Source organism: Leptopilina boulardi, unplaced genomic scaffold (genome assembly GCF_019393585.1).
Source record: "Leptopilina boulardi isolate dan_hultmark-lab unplaced genomic scaffold, ZJU_Lbou_2.1 LbouV2_297, whole genome shotgun sequence".
NCBI lineage: Eukaryota > Metazoa > Arthropoda > Insecta > Hymenoptera > Figitidae > Leptopilina > Leptopilina boulardi.
The window spans coordinates 267,245-282,738 of NW_026137859.1; the positions used below are offsets into that span (position 1 = coordinate 267,245).

Consider the following 15,494-nt stretch of genomic DNA (forward strand, 5'->3'; position numbering starts at 1 on the left):
TTGAATTTCTTTATACATTACGTACCTAAATGGAAATATTCAAAGTTATTTTTTTTATAAAACAGTTCTGCAACTGTGTTCTAAACCTTTTTGTGCTTAATTAGTTCTAGAATTTTTAAATAAAGTTGTTACTACAGCATTCTAGAACAGTGTTACAAAAATGGAACATAATAGATCTTTCACTGTATTTTAGATTTGTTCTCTATCTGTTCAGAAAAAAAATATGTAATGAACAGCTGTTTTATAAATGTGGTGCTACTAAAATGGCTCAAGACTGTCAAAAATACAAATCTATAAAAATATTTAAAAAATCATTTCCGTGAAATATTCCCTTAATATATCTGGGAGAATACTCCAAATATCACTGAGATATCATGAAGCGGACATTTTGATCTCCATTATATATCACAGGAATATTCCAAAAAATATTCCAATGATATTTATGTGACGTATCGGGCTATTTGGGCACGGTTACTTTTTTAAGTCAGGGAAATTTTACTCAAATAAACTACAAATTACAAATCACAATTTTACTTTTATTAAAGTGATACAAAAAAAGTTCTGTAATTGTTACAGATCCTGTTACTGTTTTGTGCCCCCAGGGGTAAATACACTACACTTTGAATACGTTATAATTATTTAATAATAAGAGCTTAATAACCCGATAATATTATATAAATCAACTAAAATATCATTAAACTATATTTCCCAATAGCAATTTTAACAATATTTCAATTATTGTTTGCAAAATATTGGCTCAAACCCAAACGAATCGAAAGTTGACAATTTAGAGGTTTTTGGTGTCAATGAATACGAATCTAATGATGGATTTTAGAGATACAAAATTGTTAATGCAACATGGTCACTGGATGTAAAAGTCAAGTTTTGAAATAAATTGTCTCAGAGGAAAGGAATTGCAAAATATATCAAAAACTATAATTTTTTAAATTCCGCCTTATTGAATTTTTAAAATCGACTAACTGTTTACGAAAGTACACGCTAGTAAAAGTTTTTTCACTCATTGAACATCTTTTTTTATAGCGACCAATTTTGGATAGAGAGGCAGAGATAGGTAGTATAATGCATGATGTATTATACATAGTTTTCTACACGTATAATACGTAGTATTATACGTCTTTAGTTTTCTACGTATGTTATGTATTATACCTGAATTTCGGGAAGAGCGGGATTTTTAAATTTAAAAAAAAGAAATATGATTTTAATAATATATTTCACATAATTTTTAAGTAATTCTTACTTAACAATTTATAATTTAAGATTCATTAATTAATATCAAAAAGTTTGTTAAAATTGTCATAGTTTGAAGAAGTAACATAATCAAGATACGAACTGTTCTGGTCAGAGTTGCCTGCCGCTGGGTCACATGACTATATAGGTCAAAAAAATTATTTTTCAGCTTTGCGAAGTAATTCAGAAAATAATGTAATCTTTTTAAGATTTATCGGAAATATTTCCAAAGAAAGGCTGGCACCACTAAGCCAACTAATCATTTATCGAAAGCCTCGATACTAACTCGCAATATCGCCTTGGTTGCCAATTAACTGGACGACAACGCCAATGACCCAATATTTATATTATTAACCAAAGATGAGTTCCAGAGTCAACCAAGTTTTGTAAAATCGCTCAAGTTTTCTTTTAAATTCTATTTCGATAAACAACTAAAAATTTAGAATTTTGCCATTTGCGTTGAATCTTAAATTACATTAAAATCAAATTGTATTATTGCGTATTATTATTAATTTTGACATTTCCGCGTTTAAACTTGAATTATTGATATATTTTACTGTACGATTAATTTTGTTAATTTTCAAGATTTATTGATATTTGATTTATTTTAGTTAATTTTATTGATTATTCTAGAGATATTAATGAAAGAAATAATTTATTTGTAAATTATTACTAATTAACATATTTTGAATTTGAAAATATTTTGCCGCCACGGCGCTGTCTCGAACTAATGGCGCGCGCTACTAGGTCAGTTTAGGTTAGATTAAGAACTATGCTGCGACCGGCTCCTTGCCGAAAAACGTGGTTACACACACGCTTGACTTCGCACGTTTCGCCTCTCGACCCGTCATATTGACGAAAATTATATATATTCTTTTTGTGAAAAGTGTCCTACTAGAGTGAATCAAGTCACGGAAGCTGCCTTAATCCTTGGAATATTCGGTGAGTCGACACATTTCTCTAAAGAATATACACTCTTTATGTTTTGATTATATTAATTTTGATTTTATGTATAAGAGTGTGTATTCTATATTCTATTTGAAATGACGCCACTGTCGACCGCATGGTTGAATTTTCTTTGCTCGCGTATATTTTTCTCTTATTAATATAATTGCGTAAATTTTAAGTATTATTATAATGGTGTTCATTTCTTCTTATTTTTCTTAATTATTTTATCGTGTTATTTTATGTATTTTGTGATTTCCGAACTTGATCAAATTCGTCATTGATTTTTTTTTGCCGAGTGTCGTTTCATTGATTTTCCCTGTGTGTATCAGTCAAATCAAAATGTCGCGCTTTCCCTCGAAGTCAAGTGAAATTATTTAGTGTAGGAAAATTTTAAGTTTTTTTTATTGCGTATCAACTATGAGTCGAGAAGGCCTAATTAAATTATTTAGCGTATTTATTATTTTATTTTGTCGATGGAGCCATTTTTAGAGTTTTTGTCAATTTTTTTTTGTGTACGATTTTTTTTATCGATTAATTTATATTATGTCACGGACCAATTATTGATTATTTTATTTAAGATAATTAGAACAAGGAATGATTTTCTCATTTTGTTAAATTTAGTTAGGATGAATTTTGAATATATTTTATTGTCATAATGAATTTTATTGTGTATTAAATTTGCCGAAACACTCTCATTGGAAACCTTCGCCCAAATGTTTCTGAATTTAAGGAGCTAGCGTGATGTAAATTTTTTTTTGATTTTGACCGGTAAACAATATTTGAGTAGCGATGATTTTCATGTAATGATTTCCGAAAATTTTGTTGATTTTGTTATTTTGATAATTTTTGATATTTATTGATTAATTTGAATTTTGGGTCATACTGGCCACTTTCCCTAAATATTTGAATTAATTTTAATTTATTATTGCTAATGAATTAACTTGGTAGTCTCGGTCCTTAGAATAATAATCTATTTATTGTTACATTGGGATTAACTTGGTAGTCTCGGTCCTTTAGAACAATCAATATTTTGAATTTGATTTTGTTGCTGAAACGGTTTATTTATTAACCTGGCGCCCAACATTTATCCGTTTAAAATCATTATAAAACTAAAATATTGTTCCGAAGGTGGTCGCAAATATTCTCTATTTGGCAGAGATCGCGATTATTAAAAATTTTACAATGTTGAATTTTTTTTGAAATTTGAAAATATTTTGAATTTTGAGAATTTAGTAACTTTTCTGATTTTGACTTTGCCCTCGCCATTGTAGAATTTTTAATATCTCACAGTAAATATGAGAAAAAATATCTGATAGATTTGGAAAAAATACTGAAAAAAATTGGGGATAATATCTGTCAAATTCGGAAAAAACTCCGACTTACAGGAGAAAAAATTTCCGATAGATTTGAAAAGAAAGCCTATTAAATATTAGAAAAAATATCCGACAAAGTCGGAAAAAAATCCAACCCACAGGAGGAATTTCCCATAACTTTGGAAAAAATACCTAATAACTATTAGGAAAAATATCGGACAAATTCGGAAAAAAATCTACCTCATTGTGGGTATAATTTCCAATTGATTCGAAAAAAAATCCGATTCACAAGAGGAAAAATTTCCAGTATGTTCGGAACAAATACCGAATACATATGAGGAAAAATATCTGATTAATTTTTGTCATACTCTGTATTTAGAGGTTTTTAGGGTTGCTGATTACGAATTTAATGTTAGTTTTTTTAAATACAAAATGGAAGATCCAAGATGTCGGATTGCGAATCTGATTTTAGTTTTTCGAAATTCAAAATGTCTGATTGAAGATGGCTGACGAATTTTTTAAAAATTAATCCAATTGGCCTATAAATTGTTACTCCGAGATTTAACCCACAGGGTACTGACTGGGTTAGCGTAACCCAGGTGAAATTTGAAAGTTGTACCATTTCTAAAAATCTCTATAGTAGGGGTCCGGACATTAGGGTAAAAAAAACTTTGAGGTGCCAACTGTAAGTGGATCTTTTGCAAGAATCAGCTGATGTTTCCCCTTCGAGTTGTTCTTCCTTGAAATTTGCTCTCGGGTAAAATTTACCCAGTCCAAAATTAAATTTTGGAAACTGTTATAAACTTCACACATAATTTGTTTAACGTCTAAAAATGTGTATATTTGATAATAATAATAATTAACACCAAAAGCATTCTATATAAATTTATAAAATTTAAGTTTTATGAAGTACATGGAAATAAAATATATAACAAATTTTATTAAGTATAGTACACATTTTAGTAAATATTTTTCAATTTAGGGAAAACGTGTAAAAATCGGAAATATTGATACAAAAAATAATATACTTCTGAAAATATTTTTTAGTCTTTAAGCAATGTATTTCAAATTTTAGTAAATATTTACAAACTTCAACATAATTTATAGTAATTATACAAAATCTTTACTCAGATTTAATATATTTTATATCATTTTTTTCCAGTTTGACACGTTTTCCTTAAATTGAAAAGTATTTACGAAATTTTGTTATACATTTTCTTTCAGTGTAAAAAATTTTGTATTGTGAGAAATAAAAATATCTAATTTTTGTTGATGGTATATGAGTCTGAGATTGAGGGGTCTATCCTCCGATTCCTTCTATACTACGTTTTTGCGTAGAGGTTATGGGTCTAATTGAGTAAAAAAAACTTTTGAAAAAAAAATTTATTATTTTTCGAGATATTTGCATTAAAAAATTAGTGCAACTTTTTTTTCAATTACTCATAACTTTTTCACTTTTAGTCTTAAAAAAAGTTTCCTAAACGTTTTTTGCTCAAAAAATAATGAAGTTTAAGAAAAAAAAATAATTTTGAAAAATAAAAATGCAGCAATTTGTTTTTTCAAAAATTAGTTAACGCATTGGAAACAGGGACCTGCCCGAATCATTCGTGTCGTTTCCGTTTCTGTTGTGTACACAACACATTTATACATTAACTAATGTGTTGTGTCCTGACACGAAACATTCCCCTATTGACTAATGTGTTGAGTTCTGACACGACACATTTTCTCATCGAATAATGTTTCGTGTTTGGACACGACACATTTTCTCGTCAAATAATGTTTCGTGTCCAGACCCGACACTTTTGAAATAAATAAATGTTTTCGTGTCCAGACCCGACACTTTTGAAATAAATAAATGTTTTCGTGTCAGAACACGACACATTTTCTCATCGAATATCGTTTCGTGTTTGTATCTGACACTTTTGATATAAAGAAATGTTTTCGTGTTAAATAACGTTTCGTGTTTAAACACGAGACATAATTCTTTCTTAATGTTTTATGTTTAGTCACTGAAAGGAGAAAGTTATACGCAAACGCGATTTTTGACAAAAATTACTTAATATTATTTAATTTATAACAAAACAAGATGGCGGTCAATCAGAGTAGCGGATCTAATATGGCGTAACAAGTAAATTTGTTCATGAGAATATTTTACAATGAGAAAGTGGGTTATATCCGGACACGAAAACATTTAAAAATTTTAATAGTGTCGTGTCCGATCCTGACACGAAAACATTTAATTTTTTCAAAAGTGTCCGGTCAGGACACGAAAACATTTAATTATTTTAAAAGTGGCGTGTCTGGACACGAATACATTTAATTTTATCAAAACTGTCCGGTCAGGACACGAAAACATTTAATTATTTTAAAAGTGTCGTGTCCGGACACGAAAACATTTTAAAATTTCAAAAGTGTCGTGTCCGGACACGAAAACATTTAATTTTTTTTAAAGTGTCCGGTCAGGACACGAAAACATTATAAATTATTAAATGTGTTTGTGATTGAACACGATACTACACAAAATTGATTTGGCGTTTTGTTTCGTTTCCGTGTCAGTCCCTGATTGGAAACAATAAAGGCTGCATCATTCAACTCACATAGAACAACGCGAATAAACTTTAAGGCTGATTTGGTCAAAATACATATCTACTAACCATAATATTTCTAATTTGCAATTTGTACCTATCATGGGACTGGACCCAAGTATGTTAAAAGAAGGGAAAAATCTCTATTGAGGGCTTTAAGGGGTAGAGGTTTGTTAATTTGTCAACTTTGCAATTGAGAGGTTAAGAGTGTGAGAGGTAAAAGAAGTGGTTCGTATTTGAGGGGTCTAGAGGGAGAATTTTTGTAATTTAAATAGTTTTCCGGCTTAACATAAAATTAGAAGGATTTTGCCAATTAATTCAGAAATTAGATATCCTGTAATTAGATGCAAAGATTACAATGTTCTATTAACATAAAAATTATAATGTTTATATAGATGAAAGTATAATTATTTCAAATATTTAGAAGGCTAACCTGTGCTATAATGGAAGCAACTTTCTCTTTATCGAATGATGTGTGAATACGTTTGTTTTTCAAGTGGTGTGGGGTGTCTCTGCGATGGAGCTTGTTTGGTTTGACAGAATCACCCCCACCCTCACAATCCACGTTCTCGGTTATAGAAAATTCAACATGCCTCAATGTATCTTCATTTTCAGCCACATCACTATATTTAACATCACATACTGATTCTTCAAACTCCACATCCTGCAAAAGGATTTCTACACTAAAACCTAATACATCAATGACACTAAAAATACATATTAATGCAATTTTCATTTTTAGAAAAATTGTATTAATTTCTTTAATATAATTTATTCATGCAATTTGCAAAATGTTAAGATTTTATTGAAATCATATTAATATCTCAAATCTGACCAAAGGATTTTAAAAAATACCTAAAAAAAATTTTATCGTCATTTTTCCAAAAAATTTTTTTTATCGAAAAAATTTTTAAATAGAAAAATTTAAGGTTATATATAGGGCATTCTACGAAAAATTTTTATTCAAAATTTTTTTTTGCCTGGAACATTTTTTTTCGGAATCTTTATGAAAAATAAGAGAATACGTATTTTTTTCTTTTTTTGATTTGATGAAAGTTACGGGAGTTATGAATTTTTTAAAATTAAAGTTTACATAAAGAAGGTACTTTTCAAACGCGTTTATCTTCATTAAAACGAAAAGATGGAAAAAACATGTGCCATATGAAATTTGTTGGAAATTTTTCAAATTTTTTATATATGCAATAAAAAAATAATATATTTTTAGTGGAAATGTCCAAAAAGTCAAAATTAAAAAAAAATATTTATTTTTCTCAAAGAGAGACAACATGGATTTTCAATTTTTTTTTTGCAATACAATCTCTAATAAATAAAGAATTTTTTCCCGTTTATTAGAAAGTGGCGTTTTTTCGGAATCTAAGAAGTATTTCAGATTTTCGAGTTGAGTAAAGAGGGCTTGAAACTGCTTTTTTATAAATGTAAAACATAATTTCACTCCATTTTTATTCTAAGTCATTTGTTTTCTCTATTGTACTTGAATGTTTTTTTTTTTGACAGATGTGTAAACTATCAATAAAAATACGTAATTTTAAACTATTTATTTTCAATGTCTTCAATAAACATTTTTCGTGATCGCTGTTGAAATCTATTCAAATTAAAAGCACATCTTGTTAAAAGGAATTTACGCAAATTAAATGCGCAACTGTTTAACAAACTTTCAATCATAACCCAAAAAAATGTTTTGGTTAATCCCTCACAGCACCAGATATCCGAGAATATTCCAAAAACATCCCTTGGATATCCTAAGGATACTTTAAGGATATCCAAAGTAGCGGCGGTTAGGATATCTAAAAATGTCCCAGGGATATCCTAATCATTTCCCCGGATATTATTAGGACGTCCTAAGGATATCCACAGTATGTCTATATTATCTTAAGGGTTAGAATATCCTTGAGTCGTTCTAAAAATGTCCCTAAGGTATCCATAAAACGACCCTAACATACAAATTAATTAAATAAAAATGGAAAACATATTTTTTGGATGTATTTACAATGTATGTATGCTACACAGGTAAGAAATGGTGTACTATCGGTGCATGTGTTAGAACAAAAATTTTTCATTCGGTAAGTCCCATAAAAAACGAAATTAAAGTGTCGAAAATCGCATTTTTGGCTTAAATATATGCTCTAATTATCAATTTTAAGGCCCAGATTTGAAAGATGATTGACAATCACGGGAAACCTATTTGTATCAAAAAATCGCTATCTCAAATAGTCAAAATTTGAATCATAATTATATCCTAGGAAAATCTTAGCGATATTTCTAGAATATTTTAACGATATACCAAGTTTATCCCAAGAATATCCCCACGATATCTCTAGGATATCCCTGGAATATCCCTAGAATACCCTCAGTATATACCAGAATATCCTCAGTATATCCCCAGGATATCCCAAAAATATCCTCAGTATATCCCCAGGATATCCCAAAAATATCCTACGTAACGGCGGTTTGGATTTTCTGAGGATATCCTCAGGATATCCTATGGACGTTTTCAGCAAATCCTACATTAGTTTAGGATATCCTGAGGATAAATCTATTTAGAAATAATTGTAAGTATAACCCTATATAAATATACGTATATATGTATGGGGCGGTATAGATTCTACACAAATAAACCCTATACGAGAAAATTGCTCACCGATAATTTTACAAAAAAAAATCCTACACTTGGACAATAAGCAAAATAAAATTAATTAACAATTTTTTACTTTACACAATTAAATCAAACATAATTTTATTCTACACATTTAATTGCACACAGGAAAACCCTACACCGTTAACTCTGAAAAAAAAATTCTACACAATAATATGCGGAATAAAATTTAAAAACAAATTGATACATGTCACTGATGGGGGTAACGAGAATTCATAAAGAATGCAAAAACTTTGCTACATCTTCATGAATTCTTGTCCTTAGCCGAGTCATTGGTGACGTGTTTCTCTACACTTTTCCAAACATCCCATCGGCGCGCCCCTTTTCATTTCACGCTTTCCACTCTTTTCCCTATTCGCTCTCTCCACTTTCGCCTTACGGCCCATCTCTATTCATCCTTGCACCTCCCACTCTTAACGCGACAGGCCCTTTGCTTTCCTCGCGCCACTTCTTTTAACCTTCTTTTCGCCGGATACTTTTCCGAGCCGAATTTTCAATTATTTATTTAAATAAAAGGTTATGTTCGAAGTTAGATGTGATTTTTTATATCTTGTAGATCATTTATAGCATCATTTATTATAAATAATTATTGTATCACAATAAATTATTATTAACTAATTATTAATTATAATTGTTATTACAATAATTATAATTTGTTAATTGTTAATGGTAGATATTGTTGTCATAGTGATTTATAATTTATAATGTTATATATATATATATATATATATATATATATATATATATGTGTGTGTGTGTGTGTGTTAATACGGATAATATTATATTGTTAACTTATAGTAAATATGTAATATGTTACACATACATATCGGTATTTGTAACATATTATATTAATAAACTATATTTTAATATAATAATATTATTATCATATATCACACTTATTAAGTAAAATTAATTATTAATTAGATATATTAATTAGGTTAATTAGGAATGGTTAAGCAGGGATGTGAGAGAATCTTGAAGATAGAGCAAGTCTCGCGAAAAGACGCGCGACTTGACCCTTGGCTCAAGCGAAACGCGTGAACCGTACGCGCATTCGGATTGCGCCGGGCCTAAGAAACGCGAACGCTGATTTTGCCCTCTCTCTAAAATTCTCCCACTTTGCCGTTTTTGGAAAAGTCGCGGATGATAAAAGTCCATGCACTGGACCAAAACGTCAGTTCTCCTTAGAGCTCACTTGGGGTTGGCTTTCCTCCCCCCTGCCTAGCCTGACCTACCGCTAACACTACTCAATACTTAGAAAAATTCTGAGTTGTTGGACTTAGAAAAATTTCGAGTCATCGAACTTAGAAATTTTTCCGAATCTCCGACTTAGAATATTTCTTCGATATTGGTACTTAGAAATTTTCGCCCTTGTGGGACTTAAACTTTTTTCGACACACTGTACTTTTGAAATAAACGATCCCTCATACATTGACTCGTTTCAATCAACGCTACCCCCCCCCCCCCGACTCTAACGTTTTACTTTTTCAGACGCAAAACACTCTACGTATCGAGTTGGTTTCCTCTCGATACTAGAGCCTTTCTAAACTCATTGTTGAGCTGGCTTTCCTCTCAACAAACCAAAATCGAGCTGGTTTCCTCTCGAATTGGCTTACGACCGAGCTGGTTTCCTCTCGGAACTACTACACACACACGGAATCGAGTTGGTTTCCTCTCGATACCTATCTACACATACTATATTGAGCTGGTTTCCTCTCAATATCAGTATATTACACACAGTACCGAGCTGGTTTTCCTCTCGGCTACACTACACATACACAGTGTCGAGTTGGTTTTCCTCTCAATAGTAGTATATTGTGCAACATAGTACCGAGCTGGTTTTCCTCTCGGATACATTACACACACACACGGTATCGAGTTGGTTTCCTCTCGATACCTATCTACACATACTATATTGAGCTGGTTTCCTCTCAATATCAGTATATTACACATAATACCGAGCTGGTTTTCCTCTCGGAACACTACACCTACACAGTGTCGAGTTGGTTTTCCTCTCACACATCACTACTATCTCGAGTTGGTTTTCCTCTCAATAGTAGTATATTGTGCATCATAGTACCGAGTTGGTTTCCTCTCGATACCTAGCTACACATACTATATTGAGCTGGTTTCCTCTCAATATCAGTATATTACACTTAATACCAAGCTGGTTTTCCTCTTGGAACACTACACCTACACAGTGTCGAGTTGGTTTTCCTCTCACACATCACTACTATCTCGAGTTGGTTTTCCTCTCAATAGTAGTATATTGTACGACATAATACCGAGCTGGTTTTCCTCTCGGAACACTACACATACACGGTGTCGAGCTGGTTTTCCTCTCACACATCACTACTATATCGAGTTGGTTTTCCTCTCAATAGTAGTATATTGTACGACATAATACCGAGCTGGTTTTCCTCTCGGATACATTACACACCTACATTACCGAGCTGGTTTTCCTCTCGGCTACACTACAGATACACATAATCGAGTTGGTTTCCTCTCGATATTGGAATACAAACTACTTGCTCTTTTTTTTAAATTAAACAATCAAACAATCGCTTTTATCTTTCTTTTTACCCAACTTTAATGAATTTAAAGTTACTTTGCCACTATTTCGCTGTACCTTTGAAAAACTCCCCATTGGTTATGAAGCAAAATAGATTTGGCTGTTGCCCAGTTACTCCCTCTACAGTGACCGGTGTCAAAATAATAGAAATTCTAAACGATTAAATACTACAAAATATAACCGTACAAATTAAATTGCACTCAGGAAAACCCTACACGATTAACTCTGCACAACTCTCCACGATTAATTAGAATTTTTTATATTCTACACAGTCGACATGGCAACCCTGTTTTTTTCATAAATAAACATACTTATGAGTAAGTATATAAGGTGCAGAATCTTCTTGTGCAGAGTTAATCGTATAAGGTTTTCCTGAGTGCAATTTAATTTGTACGGTTATATTTTGTAGTATTTAATCGTTTAGAATTTCTATTATTTGTTTTTAAATTTTATTCCGCATATTATTGTGTAGAATTTTTTTTCAGAGTTAACGGTGTAGGGTTTTCCTGTGTGCAATTAAATGTGTAGAATAAAATTATGTTTGATTTAATTGTGTAAAGTAAAAAATTGTTAATTAATTTTTTTTTGCTTATTGTCCAAGTGTAGGATTTTTTTTTGTAAAATTATCGGTGCGTAATTTTCTCGTGTAGGGTTTATTTGTGTAGAATCTATACCGCCCCATATGTATATTATACTAAGTATAAATTAAATATAATTTAAATAATTAAATAACAAACTAAAAAGTGTACTTTTTAAAAACTCATGTTTAGTTTTCTAATTTTCATTCTACAATCATTACAAACAATAGATTTATTAACCAAAACATTTTTTTGGGTTATGATTGAAAGTTTGTTAAACAGTTGCGCATTTAATTTGCGTAAATTCCTTTTAACAAGATGTGCTTTTAATTTGAATGGATTTCAACAGCGATCACGAAAAATGTTTATTGAAGACATTGAAAATAAATAATTTAAAATTACGTATTTTTATTGATAGTTTACACATCTGTCAAAAAAAAAAAAAAAACATTCAAGTACTATAGAGAAAACAAATGACTTCCCTAATAACACAAGATATCTTGGGATATATTGATAATATCCCGCAGATATCCTAGGGATGTCCTATGGATGTCAAAAGGATCTCTTAGGGATATCCAAAAAATCGGCGGTTTGTATATCCTTTGGATATCTGAGGATATCCACAGGATATCTTCTGGATATCTCTATAGACTTTCATAAATGTCCTCCAGATATCCCATAGATATCGTCAGGATATCCCACAGATATCATCAGGATATCCCAGATATTTTCAGGATATTCTCAGTATATCTTCTGGATGTCAAGAAGATATTCTCAGGATACTGTTTTTAACAGTACTGGATTTAGCAATAGGCTGAGTAGGCTGGAGCCTAGGGCGGCAGATTTTGGGGGCGGCAAATTTTAAGAAATTATAAATTGAATTTTTTTAAATTTTTTTAATTAAAATTTTTTTTAATTAAAGTTTTTTTAATATTAAAATAATTAGAAGTAAATAAAAGTAATCACGAAGTTAAACTTTTAAAAATATTTTTTTCTTATCTATTATAGTTTTTTGTCTTTATTCAATAGTATTCTTTTTAAAAGCGAATATTTTTTAAAAATAATTAAGAATACGACTGCAACTCCATCTACTTTAGTACTTATTTATATACCATCGAGTTGCACTTCTACGTTCGGCTTTCTCCATTGTCAATGCTTTTACTGTCACTTTATTGTTGTTCTGTCTAATACATTTCGTATAAATTAAACAAATTAATGATTTCAAATAGCGTTGTATGTGATCTAATTTACATAAAGACTAGTAAATTGAGTGTTATCTGTTTACTTCTAAACATGTTTTAAACATAAGATTATTTTGTTTTTTTAACGCGTAAGGTGGGTATTTACTGTAATGTAAGGTTAGGTTTAAATATTAACGCTTCAGTTGCAACAGTAAAAACATATCTTTATTTAATTTAAAAAAAATAATTTTAAACTTATTTTAAAATTAATCAGTTTCTCGCATTGTACAATATTAATTCATTAATATAATATAGATAGTGTTAACGAAACTTTCGAAAGTGTCAGTGATTCGGAAAAAGAAATTGAAAAAGTGTCTAAAATTGAAAATTCTACAGGTTTAGAGCCTGTCGAATTAAGCAAAGATCCTGCTCTTTGGGAAATAAATGATTTAACAAGAGAAATTTTGGCGAGACATGGGTTTAGTCAAAATATATCGTCCGATTTTTCCAACAGTGAGAGACTATATTCTGATCAACGTCGTTTTTTGACCAAGAATGTTTTCCAGAGAAAGTTAAAAAACAATGAAGAAGTAAACAGAAGTTGGTTGATTTATTCTGAGAGTAAAGGTTCCGTTTTTTGTGGACCTTGTTTAGTTTTTGAAATAGGTGAATCTCAGTCTCAATTTTCCTCTAAAGGTGGTTTCAATGACTAGAAAAATGTTGAAAAGCGTGTAGTTGCACACGAAAATACTCTTCAGCATAAATCTTGTATTCTTGCCATGAAATGCAGAAGTGAATCAGATTCCAATATTGATTCATTATTATTTTCCCAAGTGAATGAAGAAATTTCTTATTGGAGAAATGTCTTAAAAAGAGTTGTTGCTGTTGTGAAAGCATTATCTTCAAGAGGTTTGGCTTTTAGAGGAACTAGTGAAGTATTTGGTGATATGCATAATGGAAATTATATGATGTTTTTAGAAGTAATAGCAGAATTTGATCCTTTTTTAGCTAAACATATTGAATCGCATGGTAACCAAGGATCTGGATCAACCAGTTATTTGTCAAAAACTGTTTGTGACGAATTTATTTTCTTGATGTCAAAAAAAGCTTTAGAGTATATTAGTGAAAAGTTAAAATCATCAAAATACTTTTCCCTGATTCTGGATTCAACTACTGATATAGGACATGTAGATCAACTCACTTTGGTCATTCGTTATGTCTTAAATAATGGAGAAGCTTGTGAACGTTTTATTAAATTCTTACCTTCTGTAGGACACAAAGCTCAAGATCTGTTTCTTGCTGTTACTTCAGAGTTGAAAGCATTGGATATAAATATTGAAGATTGTCGCGGTCAATCGTATGACAATGCTTCAAATATGTCCGGCCTATATAATGGCTTACAAGCTAAAATTAAAGAGATATCACCATTTGCTTTTTATGCTCCTTGTGCAGGCCATTCTGCAAATTTAAGTGGGTCTGCAGCAGCTGAATCGACTGCAGAAGGCTGTTCGTTATTTATGCTGTTAGAAGAAGTTTACGTATTTTTTGTAAGATCGACTGAAAGATGGAAGAAATTAACAACTGAAATTGAAAACAAAAATACGTTGAAAAGAGTTAATCTAACACGTTGGTCAGGAAGAGAATCTGCATGCAAGAGTTTAAAAGATTCATGGTTTGAAGTTCAAAGAGTTTTGAAAAGCATTGAAGACGATCCAGCAGAGAAACCTATTACAAGAAATGAGGCGAAGGGCATACGTATTAAATTAGAACGTTTAGAAACTGCGTTTATGGTAGAGTTTTGGAATGTCATTTTAGAAAGATTGAATAAGGTGATGATTCAAATACAAAGTTCTACAACTGATCTTCAAACAGTAACAGAATTATACAAATCACTTCATGACTTTGTAATAGCTGAACGGGAAAACTTCAAGTATTTTGAAGAGAAGGCGATGGAAATTAGTGTAGTAAAGAAGTACGAAACAGAAACGTGTAAGAGGAAACGAAAAAGAAAGACATTTGCAGACGAAGTACCAGAGGAAGAATTAAGAGTAACAGCAAGTGATCGATTCCGAATTGAAACATATCTGGTAATTATTGATAGATTGTCAGCTGAATTAAAAAAAAGACACGCTGCCTATCTTATTTTTTCTAACAATTTTTCATTTTTGATTGAAATGAACACGTTGTCAGTGGTTGAACTTACAGAGAAAGCTTCTTCTCTTATAAAGGCTTATCCTGATGATCTAGAAGAGAATCTAATTTCAGAATGTATTCATTTTGCGAGCTATATTTCTTCCATGAAAGATAGAGAAAGAAAAACATTGATCTCCCTATCGAGTCTCTTAAAATTCTTACGAAATCGTTCATTGCAAAACATTTACCCTAACTTGGATAT

At 30.8% G+C, this 15,494-nt stretch overlaps 1 protein-coding gene across 5 annotated transcripts in view; it reads right to left on the reverse strand.

Moving 5' to 3' along the window:
• Positions 1-15,494, reverse strand: part of LOC127282312 (protein lap4) — a 132,788-nt gene that overhangs the window by 68,245 nt on the left and 49,049 nt on the right. For 4 of the 5 annotated variants that reach the window (XM_051306480.1, XM_051306482.1, XM_051306479.1 and 1 more), the window contains exon 13: positions 6,528-6,758. The exons of the other annotated variant lie outside the window; for it this stretch is intronic. In XM_051306480.1, the coding sequence (XP_051162437.1) occupies positions 6,528-6,758 (231 nt within the window). The remainder of the gene's footprint in view (positions 1-6,527; positions 6,759-15,494) is intronic. 5 annotated transcript variants of the gene reach the window in all.